General features: G+C 48.0%; 1 protein-coding gene and 1 long non-coding RNA gene across 9 annotated transcripts in view; one reads left to right on the top strand and one right to left on the bottom strand.

Moving 5' to 3' along the window:
• Positions 1–252: 252 nt before the first annotated feature.
• Positions 253–16,786, top strand: part of PTPRK (protein tyrosine phosphatase receptor type K) — a 548,248-nt gene continuing 531,714 nt past the window's right edge. For 3 of the 7 annotated variants that reach the window (XM_049115387.1, XM_049115385.1, XM_035699507.2), the window contains exon 1: positions 384–552. In XM_049115387.1, coding sequence (XP_048971344.1) covers positions 459–552 — 94 coding nt within the window. In that variant the 5' untranslated portion in view covers positions 384–458. Of the gene's footprint in view, positions 553–16,786 lie in introns of all 7 variants that reach the window. The other 4 variants (XM_035699505.2, XM_025422992.3, XM_025422993.3 and 1 more) reach the window with 4 other exon arrangements.
• The window catches only part of LOC112644551 (uncharacterized), a 53,290-nt gene continuing 51,414 nt past the window's right edge, over positions 14,911–16,786 (bottom strand). The window contains exon 5 of one of the 2 annotated variants that reach the window (XR_007413554.1): positions 14,911–15,746. This is a non-coding gene — a long non-coding RNA (uncharacterized LOC112644551). The remainder of the gene's footprint in view (positions 15,747–16,786) is intronic. The other variant, XR_007413550.1, reaches the window with a different exon arrangement.

The raw sequence follows: 16,786 nt of genomic DNA, 5'->3' as shown, positions 1-16,786 counted from the left end.
GGCTCCCCGGGCCCCGCGTGCGGCGCCCGGATTCGCGGAGCGGGGCCGCCGCGAGCCGCGGGGAACAAAGGCGGCGGCGGGGGCGCGGGGGGGCGCGCGGGGGGGGGGCGCGCGGGGGGCGCAGGGGCGAGGCGGGAGGGGGAGGCCGGCGCCGCGCCCGCCCGCATTCCTCCCGAGCTCCCGGGGCCCGCGGGCCGACGTCACCCCCGGCTCCGCCCCCGTCCCTCCCCGAGCAAAGTAACTCCTGGCTCCCGGGAGCCGCCTCCGCCGAGCATGGAGAGCTGCCGCCGCGGCCGGCCGGCGACGCGGGCGCCCCGGGGCTAGTCGGGCGGGCGGCGGGCTCCGGCATCGGCACCGGCACCGGCACCGGCACCGACGGGCGGCGGGCGGCGGGCGGAGGGCTCCCCGGGGCCCCGCCGCGCCTGGCCGAGCGGCTTCAAACTTCTCCCAAAGTCGACATGGATGCGGCGGCGGCGCTGCCCGTCCTCGCGGCGCTCTCGCTCGCGGCGCCCTGGTCCCCCCTGGGGTCGGCCCGCGGCCAGTTCTCGGCAGGTGAGGCGCGCGGGGGGCGCGGGGAGGGCGCCGGGGGCCCGGCCCGGAGCGCGCGGGGGGGCGCGCGGGGGGCGCGGGGAGGGCGCGGGGAGGGGCGCGCGCGGGGCACAGACGCGCCCCAGAGTTGGCGCGGGCGGGGCGGGGCGCGGGGCGCTTCCACCTCCGCGACCCTTTGTCCGTCCGGGCGGCCGGGGCGGGGGGGGGGGGACCCTGCGCTCCCGGGCATCGGGGGCCCCCGCGCGGCGCTGGGGGAGACGGAAGGGAAAGTACTTGGGACTGCGGGGACCGCCGCTCCGCTCGCCGCGCCGCTGCTGGCCGGCCGCCCCAGGACCGTGCAGGGCGGGCGGGGGGGCGGGGATTTTTTCTTTTTTTCTTTTTTTTTTTTCTTCTTTTCCCCGGGAAGCCATTGTCAGAAACGTGGAGACTGGAAGCGGCTGACCCCGGCGCGCTGTGCCAGGTGCTTTTTGGCCCGGGAATAACCTCCCGGGACCATTGTGTGCCTACTTCCCCGTCCCCCTCCTCCCCTCCCCCCGGCCCGGCCTCTCTCCTCCGCCCGCGCGGGCGGCGGCGCCGTCTGCCCCGCGTGCACCGCGTCGTGACCGAGGGCCGCGAGCGCCCACGCCGAGCCGCCCCGGGCAGCGGGTCCGGGCGACGGGGGCTGCGGGAGAGGCCACCCCGGGGCCGGCAGGTGGGCGCGTGGGCTTCTCGGCGGAGCCGCGGGCCGCGCACCTTGCGCCCCCCACCCCCCGGGGCGCTGAAGTTTCACCAGGTGGACGCGGGGCGGCGGGCTCCGGGCTCCCGGGCGCCCCCCGCGGGTCCCCACAACTTTCCCGGCCCAGCGCGGCCGGCGAGCGCGCCTGCTGCCCGGCGGGGGCGGTGCGGGGGGAGGCGCCGCGGGGCGCGGACGACCCCGGCAGGGCGGCGAGGTGGCGGCCGCCCCGGTGCCCGGAGCAAAGTCCGCTCGCGGTGATGGGATCGGGCTCGCTTTCCCGGCAGCCCGTCCCGCGCCGCGGCCCCGCACCCAGGGCTCGGGCGGCTGCAGGCGCGGTGCCCCGGCCGCCCGGAGTGCGCGTGCAGAGCCACAGGCGTGCGCCGTGGCGGGGGCGCGGGTTCCGATGCCCTGAGCTGCGGCGCCGCGTCCTCTCGGCCCTGCCGGCCGCCCAGAGCTGCACCCGCGCTGCTCTAAGGCGGTAGATCCGTGGCTGCAAGTGCTTAGGTGCCGCGCTGCTCCAGGTCCTTAGATGCGGTGCTCTAAGTCCTTAGATGCTGTGCTGCTCTAAGTGCATAGGTGCTGTGCTGCTCCACGTCCTTAAATGCGGTGCTGCTCTAAGTTCTTAGATGTGGTGCTACTCTAAGAGCTTAGGTGCCCTGCTACTCTAAGTCCTTAAATGCGGTGCTGCTCCATGTCCCTAGATGCGGTGCTGCTCTAATTCCCTAGGTGCCATGCTGCTCTTAGTGCTTAGGTGCTGTGCTGCTCTAAGTGCATAGGTGCCGTGCTGCTCTAAGTCCTTAGATGTGCTACTCTAAGAGCTTAGGTGCCCTGCTTCTCTAAGTCCTTAAATGTGGTGCTGCTCTAACTCCTTAGGTGCCATGCTGCTCTAAGTCCTTAGATGCGGTGCTGCTCTTAGTGCTTAGGTGCTGTGATGCTCTAAGTGCTTAGGTGCTGTGCTGCTCTAAGTCCTTAGATGCAATGCTCCAAGTGCATAGGTGCTGTGCTGCTCCACGTCCTTAAATGCGGTGCTGCTCTAAGTTCTTAGATGTGGTGCTACCCTAAGAGCTTAGGTGCCCTGCTTCTCTAAGTCCTTACATGCCGTGCTGCTCTAAGTGCTTAGATGTGGGCACGTTAGGGTGCTGTTGGTTTCCGGACAGTGTGTGTTGCCAGCGCTGCAAGCCTCCGCTCCACCCGGTGTGTAGTTTGCTGATTGAAACTTTGGCTTCTACCGGTTGCGAGCTGAGCCGTTCCTGTCTTCCAGGGTTGCCGCTCTCTGTGTCGCAGCAGCTGATGGCTGTATTTTCAGTAGTAGAGAAACTTTCGTATTTCTTGTTTCGAATGTTATTTACCCTTTAGTGAATCTTAGATTTCCTCCAACAGAATGTGCAGATGGGCTTTTCTGATCCCTGGAGTTTAGGTATCTCTAATGAACGGCCGGGTGCTTGGACACGCAGGTCTCTAAGTAATTTAAGCAAACGTGCCGGGCTTTGCTTTAGTGACAAAGCAAAACATTTCACATTATGTTATGTTAGAGGTAGGGGATGTGCAGTCCTCATAAATGCCATTCTTGCAGGACCATATCAGGTAAATTTTGCCATTCAGGATTTACATATATGCCCAGATAGAAAGGCTTTTTATTCCCCCCTCGTTTAAAGTCAGATTTGTGAATCTGCTTTTCTCCACACATTGAAAGTTTTGTGAACATTGTCACGTTCTGATTATCCTAAACCATTCAGTATCCTACTGTCATCAGATTTCAGGGCAGTCAGATTGATTGCAAATATATAGAGAGGTTGGAGTTGGATTCTTTCTTGCTCTTTTTTTTTTTCTGGATTCTACTTTAAATAATGAACTTTTGTTTTGAGAAATTTCAATATAATGGTCTCAAAGACCAAAACAAATATATGTTTGGAATTTTTAAATATCCTCTTAAATCATATCCATTAAGGCCAGTTTACCACTTTTAGATATTATCATGTGGTTTCTAATGTAGTACACTTCAAAAGCAAGTTTTGAAACACTAAAGATTCTTGGATGTGTCATATACTCATCAGTATGCTTTGTTTATTTTTTATTTTTATTGTTTTTTTTAAGATTTTATTCATTTATTCATGAGAGATGCAGAGAAAGAGAGGCAGAGACACAGGCAGAGGGAGAAGCAGGCTCCCTGCGGGGAGCCCGATGTGGGACTCGATCCCGGGACCCCAGGGTCACGGCCTGGGCCGAAGGCAGGCACTTAACCACTGAGCCACCCGGGCCCCACCCGGGGTTTAAATGCTTTGTTTAAACCACAAATTTAAGAGTATTTTTATCATTGTGACTTTTTCCTTAGGTTTTGGAATTAAAGTGTAAAATGCTGCATGGTGAGCCTCCTTAAAACCAGAACAGCCTATAAATATCAGCCTGTGTTATTTCAGCTTCATCTTTCGCTTAAAACGATTCCAGTACTATCATATCTGGGGAAACTGAGGCACAGATGCACAAAGATGCACCGGCACTCACGGGGTTGTGCGGCTATTATCTTTTGATGCGACAGCGCAAGATGGTTTTCTGTGCGGGGACTCAGGTGACTGACAGACCAGTCACAGAGAAGGAACTTGGGACTCGGCTTTGTCATCTGTACAGTGGGAGCAATACTAATCCCCGTCTACACCTTTCCACCTGGTGTTATGAGGAGCGTGTGGGATGATCCACGTGAGGGGCCCTGGGCCCTGTGGGCGGTAAAGCCCCGCACTGTCCGGCTGCGGTCGCCCTGCATTAAGGCGGCCCCGACTGTGGGCTCCCTCGCTCACCCCACGCCCGCCTGTCGCGGCAGCCGTTGGGCGTTTGGGGGTGTCTTTCCCCGACCGTCACCATCGTGGTGGTGAGCGGAGGCCTAGACTGGCCGTGCGGGGACGTGGGCAGCGCGGGGAGACAAGTGACCCCTGACGAGGTGTTTGGCTCTGCTCCGCTGGCCTCCTGCGGGTGGCTGCGGGGACGTGCGCGTGGCGGGGCCGGCACCCGCGACCTTGGTCCCGTGAGGGGAGAAGAGGCGCGTGGCCGGTCTGCCGGGCGGGGTGGCGTGGCGGGCCTCGCCAGCAGCCAGGGGAGGACACTGTCGTGTCGGGGCGGTGCCCTCAGTGCCCAGGGCGGGCCGCGGGGCGTGGGCATGACGACGGTGGGGACGGTGGCTCTGTGAGCCCGTGCTGCCCTGGGCCCGGGTCGGGCCGTGCCTGTGAACAAGGCCGCCCGGCGTCCCCGCGGTCCCTGCGGTCCAGTCCGTCCCCCTCGTGCTTCCTGCCTCCGGGGGAGGCCTCCGCTCCTTCTCCGGCCTCGGCTGACCTGCACCGCTCGGGCCCTCGGTCAGTTGAAACTATGGATTGTGGCGCCGGCCGGCCGGGGCCTGGACACTCCCAGGCCCGGTGTCCCCTCCCTGTCTCACCACCACCCCCCGCCCCGGCTCTGCTGGTTTTCCTGGACGCAAGGCGTCCCTTGGCCCGGGCCTCCCGGAGGAGGCAGGTTGGGCTGCTGCTGGGCGCTGGCCTGTGTGCTGCTCACACTCCCTGTGTCCACTAGTGCCAGCTGGACAGCGGGTCCCCCCTCGGCCCTCCCCCCCGCTGCACCCGGTGACCGCAGAGCCCCCAGCCCAGGGGGCAGCCCCTCTGTCCGCGCCCGTGTCCTCGGGGCTGGACGCGTCCTCAGGGGCTGGAAATGGGATTCGGCTGCGGCCCAGAGCGGGCGCCGGTTGCCCTGTCACAGCTCATCCTTCTACACATTTTTGTGGCCTTGAAAACGCATTTGATCCCTGGGAGGGGACCCCCCCACAGGCGATCCGTGCGTTGCCTCCTGGGCCCCCTGAAGCCCGGGACTCGGTCCCTGGAGGCGGCGTCGGGGCCCATGTCCAGTGTGCCTGGCGGCCAGAGGCTGGCGAGGCTGCCCCCGTGCGCCCCGCGCTGTCCCTGCCTCCGCTCGCTCCTCACCCCGCGGGCTGGGGAGAGCTGCAGACCAGGGCACGGAGCACCAGGAGAGTTTCCAGCTTGCTCTGAAGACAAAACAAAGAACCCTAGGATTCTGCGTGTGTGTGTGTGTGTGCGTGCGTGCGTGCTGTGCGTTTGATCTTTGATTTAATTTTCCAAAGAGGGGAGAAAAGCGCCTTATTTTTGAGTTGTTTATTGGAGCCAGCCTTTGCCTCCGTCCAGACGCATTCATTTCTCATTCTGTGGATGCAAGAATTTCCCTCCGTGGATGCCTCTCAGACTCTATCCTTTGATCAGCTGTATTTGTTTTGTGTTCTTTTATCAAATGGTGTTTCTCTTTGCCTAAAAAGGTTATAATTGCTATTGAACATGACTTGTTTCTTCACTCAAACTCATGCTTGTTTGTCATAGTGCCAAGCGGTGGGGTCTCCCCGGTTCGCTGTGTCTTAAACTGGTACTTGCTAACCTATTAAGTGAGTACGTCTGTCCGTCAGGCTAATGTTAATTTCAATGGAAGCCAGAGATAAAGTTGTAAATCCCTGAAATGGTATTTTAATGTCACGGGGTGTTTGTGCTTAGGTATCTCTGAATGGAAGCGAGACTTTAAGTTCCTTTTTTTGTAAATGGGGATGGAACACATTTGAGGACCATATTGCTTGTTATTTTGAAATAAGTGACATAAGTTGCATACAACTATGCTTGGGAAAATGGAAAAAATATGTTTGGATGTTTGATTTTGGTGAGAACTGTGGAGGTAGTTTATACACTCTAAACTCTATCTTCGGAGAAACGTGTTTTTATGAACAATGCGTTTAAAGAAGGTTCATCCCAGGTGCAAGTTTTCCTCAGTTCCGTGAAGATTCTGTTGAGAGAGGGATGTTGATTTTCGTGAAGTTTTCTTACGGTAATTGTTTTGTAGTTAATATTTTCGTAATGAAAACTGAAGGTACGTAATTCAGCCCAGTTTTGTGAGGTTTTGCAGGGTGTTGAGGTCCTGGGAACACGCCGGGTGGGTGGCGGGTGTGTAAGACCGCATCGATCCTGTGGAACGTTGCCATTTCATCACTTAACTCTGCGTGGAGTTTTTGGCTTTCTCGGTTGTGTGTTGATAATCCATAAAAATTACGAGTGGCCTATTTTGTCACTTACAATTGTTTTAGGAGCACATTAAGTAGTCTTGAATGAAGTAATCCACGTTCCCACCTTACGTGTTTGCAGAGTTCTGTTAATAAAAGTGATGAGCTGGGCGGTGTTGGCTGCATTTTTCTACAGGTCAGTCATAAGAGGAGCGCAGCTAGAAATAAAGCCGCATAAAAGGGTGTCTAGGTGAGTTCTTATCTATTTTGTTGGGAAAGCTGAAAGATCTAAGTGCGTATCTTGGAGACACACACCCACACACACATCCTAACCGTGATAGAGCTTCGTTGTCCACGGGTTTGGGTGAGAAGGAAGCTAAGGACACCCACAGACGGAATCAAACTCCTGTACTTACATTTTGGAAAGAGTATTGCAAATAATTACTTTGCCTGTTTCACAGATGAAATGGATAAATGAACGAAAGAGTGTATAATATATTGTACCGTACTTCTAGTGTGAAGATACTAAATCTTCCTCCAGATTGCTGCCTATTTATATAAGCCCTTCCCAGTGCGGCCTGCCTCCCAAAGCAGCTGCTCGCAGGCCGGTTCTCCAAACCCTGTCCAGAGCGGCAGCTGACCAGCTCCAGAAATTCCCCTGATGCTCACTGGGTGGTGGGGTGGCCCAGCAGCTGCTTCCCATGGCCCATCTCCTGGATGTGATTCGCCTTAGGTCGTTCAGCAGACTCAAGCGGGAAGAGGAAGAGCCCTCCAGCCCGCCCAGGCCTTGATGTCGGACTCTTCATGGTCATTGGGTTCATCGGCTCCAAGGCGCCCTAGGATTTTGCTGCTCAAATTGTGGTCCGTGGACCAGCAGCATCGGTCTTGGGACCTTGTGAAGATGTTGTGGTCACCTGTCAGAGCTCTTCTCAGAACTACTGGTGCAGAATCTGCATTTTAATAAAATCCCCAGGTGATTTGCTTGAGCGTGCAGTTTTGAGAAGCACCGCTTCAGGGCAAAGACGGCTCAGCTGGAAAAGATTGGTCACAGGCACTTTACTGTAGAATTGTGAGAGTATTGTGAAGGGATTAATTACAGGACGAAACAAATTTCCCCGGAATTATATTTCTGATCAGTCTTTACTTAATTATAATCTAACACCCCAGACAACAGTATTGGTGACTTCTTAAATAAAATACTTCGACGATTTTGAAAGAAGTATTTTCATAAGGGAGTAAAAATCAGGCTAAGTAGTTTTGGCTGTGAACGTGTTGTGTGAGCAGATTTAAAGGTAAAGAGATTATCGAGGAGCCAAACCTGATATATGCCCGTAGTTTTTATCTAGCATACTGATATGTTGATACAGGAAACGATGCTCCCTCTGATAGTAATAGTAGGAGCAGTTTCTTGTTTTATATTTCTCTTTTTCTTCTAAGCGTACTATAAAGATCTGGGTAATAAGGAGCTCATTTATAGGACAGTCAAATTTAATGAATGGGAGTTAGCTAGACTGCGTTAAATATCATTGGTGTTCTTTTTACTATCTTTTGTGCTCATATTTAAGAACAGATTCTTGTCAGTTTTCTCAAGAGAAAAATTATGATGTAATAGACAGTGTATGGTATTCATGTCAAAACACAATTTTACTCACATTTTATAGCTTGCTTTAGCATTCTTTTAGAAAATGAATTTTCCCAGAAGACCTAATTGCCTTCTTATTAATGAGCCTGTAAGTGTGTTTTGTTATCCATTTACTATTCTAAACGTGTCTACTTTGGCTGGCTGTTTTAACAGTGAAGTCTCTGATTAAATCACGACTGCCGTATTTGTTTTTGCCATTCGCTGGTGATTCAGAAAATACTGGCATAATGACGTGGTTATGGCAGAGACTAATGGAAAACAAGAAATATAAATTAATGTTAACCCATAAGAGTTGGTCGTATTACGGTATCGGGAGCGGGAGTTTGGGGCAACACACAACAGAATTCTCTGCACGTTTGGCTGGAAATGAAACGTCTCTTAACCTGTGTTGTGTGAAATACAAAATACGTAGTTGCTGGACTCGTAAATAAACTACAAATCAGTGATTCTCATGTTTGCTTCTACGAGGCACTGGTGTTTAAAGGAGGAGGTTTGGCCGTAGATGGATCAGTGCTGGCGGGGAGCTTAGTGACGGAGAGGAACTCTGGAAGGTACTTCCATCATCTTAAAGAGCTTTAGAGTCTGAAGAACTTGACTTGTTATGTTTTCTAATTTTACTACGAAATCTAGAGCTTTCCCTTTGTGCTACTTCTACTTTTGTTCCTGTCGGCAGTAATTAGGCTCACTCATTCTCTCGCGTGTTGGAGAAGAGCACTTGCAAAAACAATAGGAGCTGCCGTGATCTGAGGGCCGACGGCTTGCCAGGCCTTAGGCTCAGTGCTCCACAGGAATTGAAATCCTCCCAGTAATTCCTAAAGATTGGAATCCTCTCTGCTTTGCCCATGGAGGACTCAAGAGGCTAAGTAGTAACTTGCCTCAGGTGACAGTGTGAGTCAGTAGTAGAGCCAAAATTCACTGTGGAATATATACATAGAGGTAGCAATGAGGCAATTTTTTGGTTGCATGTTGGCAGAGAATGCAACTCAGGCTGGTTACAACAAAAGAGGAATTTATTTTTTTCTCCTGACTAATGATTCAAGTGAAACTTAAAGTGTTCACGTCATTCCTTTGGAATATCATCTCTTTCTGCTTCCTCCACTTCCCCGCAGGGCACTCTGGGGCGCTTCATTCCATACAGAGGCATGATAGCTTTGGCAGCTCCCATACCACCAGCTTCTCGGTTCAAGTCTAGTATGAAAATATGTACTTTAGGTGGCGGTTGCACCTGCGAAGGCACTGAGGTTCACTCTGATTAGATTCAGTAAGTCAAAGGCTCCGCCTGAGGTGAAGGAAGGAAGGAAGTACACTGAGTGGTGTAGTTTGCTAGGATTCTGGGTTCGGCTCTAGATCCCCACTCAAGTCACGAGGACGGGGTGGGGCCCCTGGCATCAAACCATAGGTTATCAACAGACATGGGGATGGGTTCTGGAAAGACAACCAAGTACAATGTGCTTGCTCAAGATAGAATTAAATGAGGCAGGAGAAGCAAAAGCAAAGCAGGGTGCAGCCATATGTGTATTTACACTCCTTTGAGGGGGAAGAAAGTATATGGTGAGGAAAAGACAGTTGCATTAGATGGTTCCCAGCTCTGGACCGCTTAGCGGGAACAGTAGGAAGACATGGAGGCCTAAGCCTTTAGTCTCTAAGTGGAAGAGGGTAGGGGACGGAGTGGGGGGAGAGGTACTCTGCACCTGGCTGATTGGGTGCCTTGCAGATCAGTGGTTCATAATTTTTGAAATGAAGCTGCACTTTAAAACATGGATTTTATTATTTTCATTATTTTATTCTCTTTGCCTCAGTCCCGAATAAGTCCAACTTACTGGAGTTTCCTTTAATTATTTTGGTTTGCATTTTGAAGTTCTAAAACTGTGTTTCCACATTTAACAGTGCTAGCGAATAAATATGGATTCAACTTCTTTAAAAAAAAAAAAAGAAAAAACTGTGTTTTCAAAAGCAAATCTGACTTAATGATTGGCTTTAATTAAAATTATCCAAATATGAGGTGATGATATGTTTGTGAATAAAAGAGACCATCTTAGTGCTTGGTTTTCATTGTCCTACGTATCCTACATATGTACGTGGATAGGTGTTGGCATGCATGCATTTGGTTATTTATAATAGAAGCCAAAGGGTAAGCTAAGCAGTGGTAAATGATGCTAATTGACCCAGAGAAATAGGATCTAGTAACTCTTCACTTTGGAAACTGATTTTGAAACACTCAAGACGCGAAGGTGAACTTACCGCTTTGATCTTCTCACCTCTGTTGCCTAACTTTATGATGCATATGTGAGCAGCATGCGGCATTCAAGAGGGGGACTGTACAAAATATGCTGGGGTACTCGATAACGAGCGATACGTAGGGACTAGCAGCTGTTTGCCCGGCCTCCCCCAGGTGTATATGGCCTGTGTTGTTGGACGCACATCTGGGCTGGTGGCCTAAAGCTGAGTGTGACTGAGGATCAGGGGCTTAGGTGTGGTTGTGCCACGTTAGACCAGGTGTCATCTCCAGGCACGTCTGTGGTTGGTAATGGCCCTACTCTGGCCAGAGCAGCTGGCCCGGCAACATAGGGGTGCAGGCGGTGGTTGGGGAGGAAGGTGTCTTGACCGGAGCGTGCGTCTTTCTGTCACTGGAGGCTTCTAGTCACACGGCTTTGAGTGTTCTAGTAAGTTACTGACTTATTATTTTCTTCCCTGCTATTTCCTGCTTTCTCTATGACTGTTTTTTAATTCCTTATTTATATTCTTTTTTTTTTTCCCTTATTTGTATTCTTATCAGGCGTGATTCCTGAATGATGAGGTTTGTAATAATTTGCTTAACAGCCTGGCCGGTTGAGGCAGGATGCTATCTAGGGTTGGCCCATTATTGCCCCTTTATCTGAACTGACATTTAAATACTTAGCTAATATATGAGGTCAAGGGGTTGGCAGCGACCTGTTTCAGAGAGAGCAGGAGTTTCCTTTAGAGATCTCCTTACGAGTCCCTTTAGTGCATGGAGCATGCTTGCTATGCCCGTGTGCCCGCCTTAGTTTTGTTACTTCCTGGTATTGAGATTTGGAGATAGTTCCTTTCTGCTGAATCCTTAATTTCCTTGTCATTAAGAAGGGACTGTTACAATGAAGAGTGATTGTAATATCTTCTCTAGTTACTCCACAGGACAATTTTGAAAGGTAAAATTAATAAATGCTTTTGAAAGCATTTTTTTAAATCGTAAACTACCATGAAAATATCAATTATTTTTGATAAATCGTTGCTGAGGGCAAAAATAATATGCCGAACAATGGCAATGAAACCAATAGATGCTTTGTATGTTTGCAGTTATACATTGCATATCTGTTTACATATCGAGGCTTTGGGGAAAGAGGTCGGTATGGTTCTTGTGAACAGTGAGTAAATTTGTTATCCTGTATCATAAAATGCAGCCCTTCAGGTTCATTTTCACTTACATAGACGTCAACTTTACTACTTTTATAAGTCAATTACTACTTTTGGTAATGCTACCAAATAGTATTTGTATTTTCTCCAGATATGTCAGTCAAGATTACGTGATCATCAAATATTTTTATTGAAAATTTTTAAGCAAATGTCTTAATCATATAGCACATTTAATGTGCAGTATAGTTTTTCCTTTGAATATTTTCATGAAGAAATAGAAAACGCTCTTGATACCTGAACTGGGGTGCCTAGCTGCCAAGAGCATGGTTCGAAAAAGATTCGTGTGCTTTATTTCTTCTACTGCGCGTATCTTTGACATTTGGTAAGTGTCTGTGCTGTGTCAGGCCGTGGGTACACAGGCAGGCAAGGCAGGCATTGTCCCTGCACTTTGGCAGTAGATCTATGTGACTTTTATGACCATTAAGGAGTGGTTATCTTTGCATAGCTTCATATCTAGCGATCCCTGGGTGAAGCCTGGGGCTGTTTTGTAACCGGCCATGCCCCTTGACCCATGTAGGTCTCTCAAGGGCAGGCTGTCCCTCACAATTTGCTGGTCCACTTTAGAAGTCGCCTGGGAGAGGCCAGCGTGTCAGCAATCTTTCCATCTCCTTGAGTCTACACACAGAAAGCTAGGAGCCTACCCAGAAAAGAATTATGCAGAGATTTGCTGCAATGATAATAAAATTCCATCAAGTGGAATTTCCCAAAAGTTGAGTAATCGGAAGTGTAAGCAAGTGTAAACAAGTTGGGCAGAGGAGAAAGCACGTTTGTTTTTACAGAGGCTCACAGTCCCTGTTCTCTCTCTGGGAAGGAGCTGGAAGGTTGGAGGGCAGCCCCATCCAGGTTGTACGTAAATGTGCCTTCGCAGCGTGAACCTTTGGATGCGGAGGCCCTGGTGGTTCGGCTGCAGATTCTTCTTTGTTGTCACCTAGGGCTGTTGGGGCTGTGTATCGGCTGCCTCTCCTCTCTGCTGCTGCTGCTGCCGCAGTGGACTTCGTGGTCCCAAGTAGCGGGCAGCCTCTAGGCAGGGAGGCCAGAGGCTTTCGGAGAGGCCGACAGTCTGGGATCTGTGGTCTGAGATAACCCGCAGGCTGGCCCTGCACCTGCATCCCTGAAGAGGCAAATTCAATTCCCGGTGCTTTCGTCATTCATTTTGGAGGAGGCAACAATATTGTCATTGAAATACACCTGTTGCTCCACCAGGAAATGGGGATTTTGAACCTCTGGATTAAAGGAGGCCCAGATGACCTGCAGTGTGTGACAGAAGGAGAGAAGTGATTCTGGATGTGCACATTTTTCTAAAGAAAAATAATCCCAAATTCTATAGACCCAAGCTTCAAAACTGAAAATTTAGAAAACTTGTTTTATTTTTTTTAAAGATTTTATTTTTTTAAGTAATCTCTACATTTAATGTAGAGATGATGTGGCTCAAACCCACAACCCCAAGACCCAAAGTCGCATGCTCCACCAACTGAGCTAGCCAGGAACCCCCAAATATCAAAAACTTATTTTAATTTGGTTGAGTCACTAACATTTTATCCCCATTTTGTATTTAAGCAAGGGACACTGGAATGCTGGACTCCACTTATCTATAGCATAATGTTTACAGTCCTAGATTTTGGAATCTGATTATGCATGAATTCCAACATTTTCTTGCTATGGGACCTGACCATGTTCCGTTAGCTTTGGCACCACATCCTATAACAAGATGAGACCAGTTATCTACCTGTCCTGGATGTTTTTTTTTTTTTTTTTTGAAGAATATTGAGTTAAGGCATTTGAAGAGTGCCTGACACATTAATAAAATTCATTCACTTTAGCTTTTGTTATCATCATCCTAATGAGTGGACTAAATTAACCCATATTTGCATAGTATTCTATCCCAGGCTGTTCTCTTTAAAAATCTCTACCTGGCACATCTTTTACTTTATTAATTAATTAATTAATTAATTAATTAATTATATCTTTTACTTTAAAATAAAACCAGCAGTAGATAATAGGATGCCTTAAATAACTCAATATGCGGATTAACAAAGACCACAACAAACATTATGAGTAATATCATTCAATGTTTATGAAAACAAGTGGCAAATTTACACGGATTCCTAAAGAATCAGAATCTCAGGATGAATGACCAAAAAAAACCCAAAAACAAATGAACAAAACCCCAACTGTACATATATAGAGTGAGAGTACCAGAAGCTTTAATTTTTATGTATAAAATACCTTAGAAACCTTTGGAAGATACATTTAGCATTTCTTATCCAAGTTGGAGAAGGTAGGAGATTTTGGGGGCATTGGTGAAACAAGCGTGCTTACTGCCTGGACAGATTTAATCTCAGATAAAATACGAAAACTCAAGTATGGGAATAGGATTAAAATGGGCATCGTCCAGTCTGGAGCAGCACTTAGGTTTAGAAATGAGATAATAAGCATTAGCAGAAGATGAAGAGATGCCTCCTTAGATCCTAAAAAATATTGTTTTCCCAAAGCTTGTAGGATGAGAAGAGGGTAACCTGTACTGTGCCATTTACATTGGACACATGCTGAGTAAATGAATTCCTGGCATTTGGAACATCTATTTCCCTGTGAATTCTAGATAACATTTTTTTTGTTTTCCTTTTTGCAGGTTGCTGTTGATATTTAATCTTCCCTAGCTCAGGTAGTTTCAAATCCATTTAAACCCCAAGACTTTTTCAAGCCATTGTCAACAGGGCAAAGCCATTTTAGAATCTTGGCATATGGTTGGAGGGTCTGGCTAAACTTTGACAATTGTTCTCTCAGTTATAGAGTTGCTCTTTGGCCACTCACTGCAGAGGAAAGCCTCTCTAAACTTCAACAAGGATTTTATGTTCCACTCAAGCTTTAGATTTCTCATGTTCTCATTTCTTTCTGTACTTCTTTTAGCTTTAATTGAAATGAACCTCCCTTTTCCTTAAGTTATACTAATGAAAATGCTTGCTCTCCAGATAGAATTAAAAATTCCTGTCAACTTTCTTGTCAGAGAAGCTCTTTGCACTGTAGGTTTGAATCTTGTCGACATAAATACTTTTATAATATTCACTTTACCATAATAATGTGATTTTTGTATTCTGACTGGATGTTCCTCCTAACATAGGTCTTTGAGATAGTGGCGGCCGAGGGTGTTTTCCTAAGCTCCTCACCATTGAAAGACTTTCTTAAGATGTTATCATTTTGATGCAACATTTGACCAAATTCAGCCTTAATAAAAAGGAGCATATTGGGATCCCTGGGTGGCGCAGCGGTTTAGCGCCTGCCTTTGGCCCAGGGTGCGATCCTGGAGACCCGGGATCGAATCCCACGTCGGGCTCCCGGTGCATGGAGCTTGCTTCTCCCTCTGCCTATGTCTCTGCCTCTCTCTCTCTCTCTCTCTCTTTCTCTATCATAAATAAATAATAAAAAAAATTAAAAAAGGAGCATAAAGAAACAACAGAACAAACTTGTAGCATTTGTAAACTTAAATATGGAACCATTCAAAAAAAGGGGACGCACACTGGACTGCTTCTTTTGTGCTCTAGAATCATGACCCAGTTATTATTTGGAAAGCAGACTGGTTCTTAAATATGTCACAACAAATACCTAAAGGATACTGAATTGGAAAAAAAATTGAGAATCGCAGACCTGTGTGTGGAATGGAGACACTATATAATAGACAGTGTACTTGAATATAATGTATATAGGAAGTGGGGTGCCTGACGGGCTCAGTCGGTAGGGCATGCAACTCTTGATCTCAGGGTCCTGAGTTCAGGCCCATGTTAGGCATAGAACCTGCTTAAAATATATACATATATATTGGTGTATATAAGAACTGTAAATTCTAACCAGTGTGGTTCAGACTGGCTTCTTGTCTTTGGCATGATGAAATTAGAGAAACCTGTAACCAAGGAATGTTGAAGCAGATAAATCCAGAAGGACCCATGTGCTCTGATTTCTTGCTTAGATTTTGCAAAGTAGATTTCTGGCTCATTCTTATCATGGATACAAATCCCAGGTGAGGACTGGGAATTCTTTTGAGGTCTGTTGTTCACTCCTTTAGCTTAGGTACAAGAATTCAGCTTAGGTACAGGAATTTATAGGACAGTGATTTCCCACAGTGACTGTGCTCTTCACTTACATAGCCATTTAAGATCTTTCCAGATCTCAGCAGTTTGCTCACAGTTTGGACTCGGGAGACCAGCAGAAAGAGGCACTTTGTTTACTCCCATCCCTCATTCATACTTGTACCACAGACTTCCTCAGTTGCAGCACGTTTTAGAAAAGCCTAGGGATGCCTGGCTGGTTCAGTCGGTGGAGCTTGTGACTCTTGCTGGATCTTGGGGTTGTGAGTTCGAGCCTGACGTTGGGCATAGAGATTCCTTAAAAAAATAAAAATAAAAACAATAGTTTTCAGGGTGCCTGGCTGGCTCAGTCAGAAGAGCGTGAGACTCTTTTATGTGAACAGTGAGGAAAAGGATCTATCTATTGTGTGCATTATGGCAGTAGACTTGAACTTTATAGGACAGCATGTTGAATATGACATTCTTAAGAGCTTGTTAAAATGGGTGATACCAGTTTAAATTATTAGCACATTTTTGGCACCATTTTTGGGACAGACAAGACTGATTTGTGCATTCATATGATTGATGGAGGATCCCTGTTAGGCTGGTAAACTAGTGGCTTCTTCACTCCATAAGATATGTATGACAGAGTTTATCTCATTTCTCATTAATTGAGATAAGTTCACCAAATATTGAATGATTGTCCATTTTTGCACCAGGCAGTGTGTTTGCATAGAAGACAAAGAGGTGAAAAAAGTGACCAAGTCCTTGTACTCAGGGACCTCACAGACTATTTGGAAGATTTTTTTATTTTATTTTTTTATTTGGAAGATCTTTTTATTTTATTTTATTTTATTTTATTTTATTTTATTTTATTTTTTTATTTGGAATAGATAAGTTATAATTCAGAGTGGCAGGAACAACGAGAGCGTACCATCTGGATGTGGGAAAAGGATGGTCCCTCACTGTTGGTTAGTTGGGCTTTCCTGGATCAGAAGGTTATCCATGGCGAATCCTCAAGAATAATGGCCACAAAATGCTCATGGAAAACTGAGGAAGTAATGGTGATGATGACAAATGCTTAAAATGGGATTTAAAAGGAAAAAAAAAAAAAAGACCCATGTTCAGGTTTAACCATTTGCCAATTTCCATAGTTGTAAATGCTACCTCTATGGCTGATACCAAATTACCAATGTGAATGACGTCACTGAACGCAGTTGGGAAGAGATGAGTGGTAGCACACCTTTATATAATGTTTTGCCACCATACAAATAAATACAAGAGGAGTAAATAACTTTAAGAACATTAATGTTGTAAAAGTAAAATATTTACGATGTTCTTTATTTTAATGCCTCTGT

This window comes from Canis lupus, chromosome 1 (assembly GCF_003254725.2).
Source record: "Canis lupus dingo isolate Sandy chromosome 1, ASM325472v2, whole genome shotgun sequence".
NCBI classification, from domain to species: Eukaryota; Metazoa; Chordata; class Mammalia; order Carnivora; family Canidae; genus Canis; species Canis lupus.
This window is presented reverse-complemented; position numbering and strand designations above follow the sequence as displayed.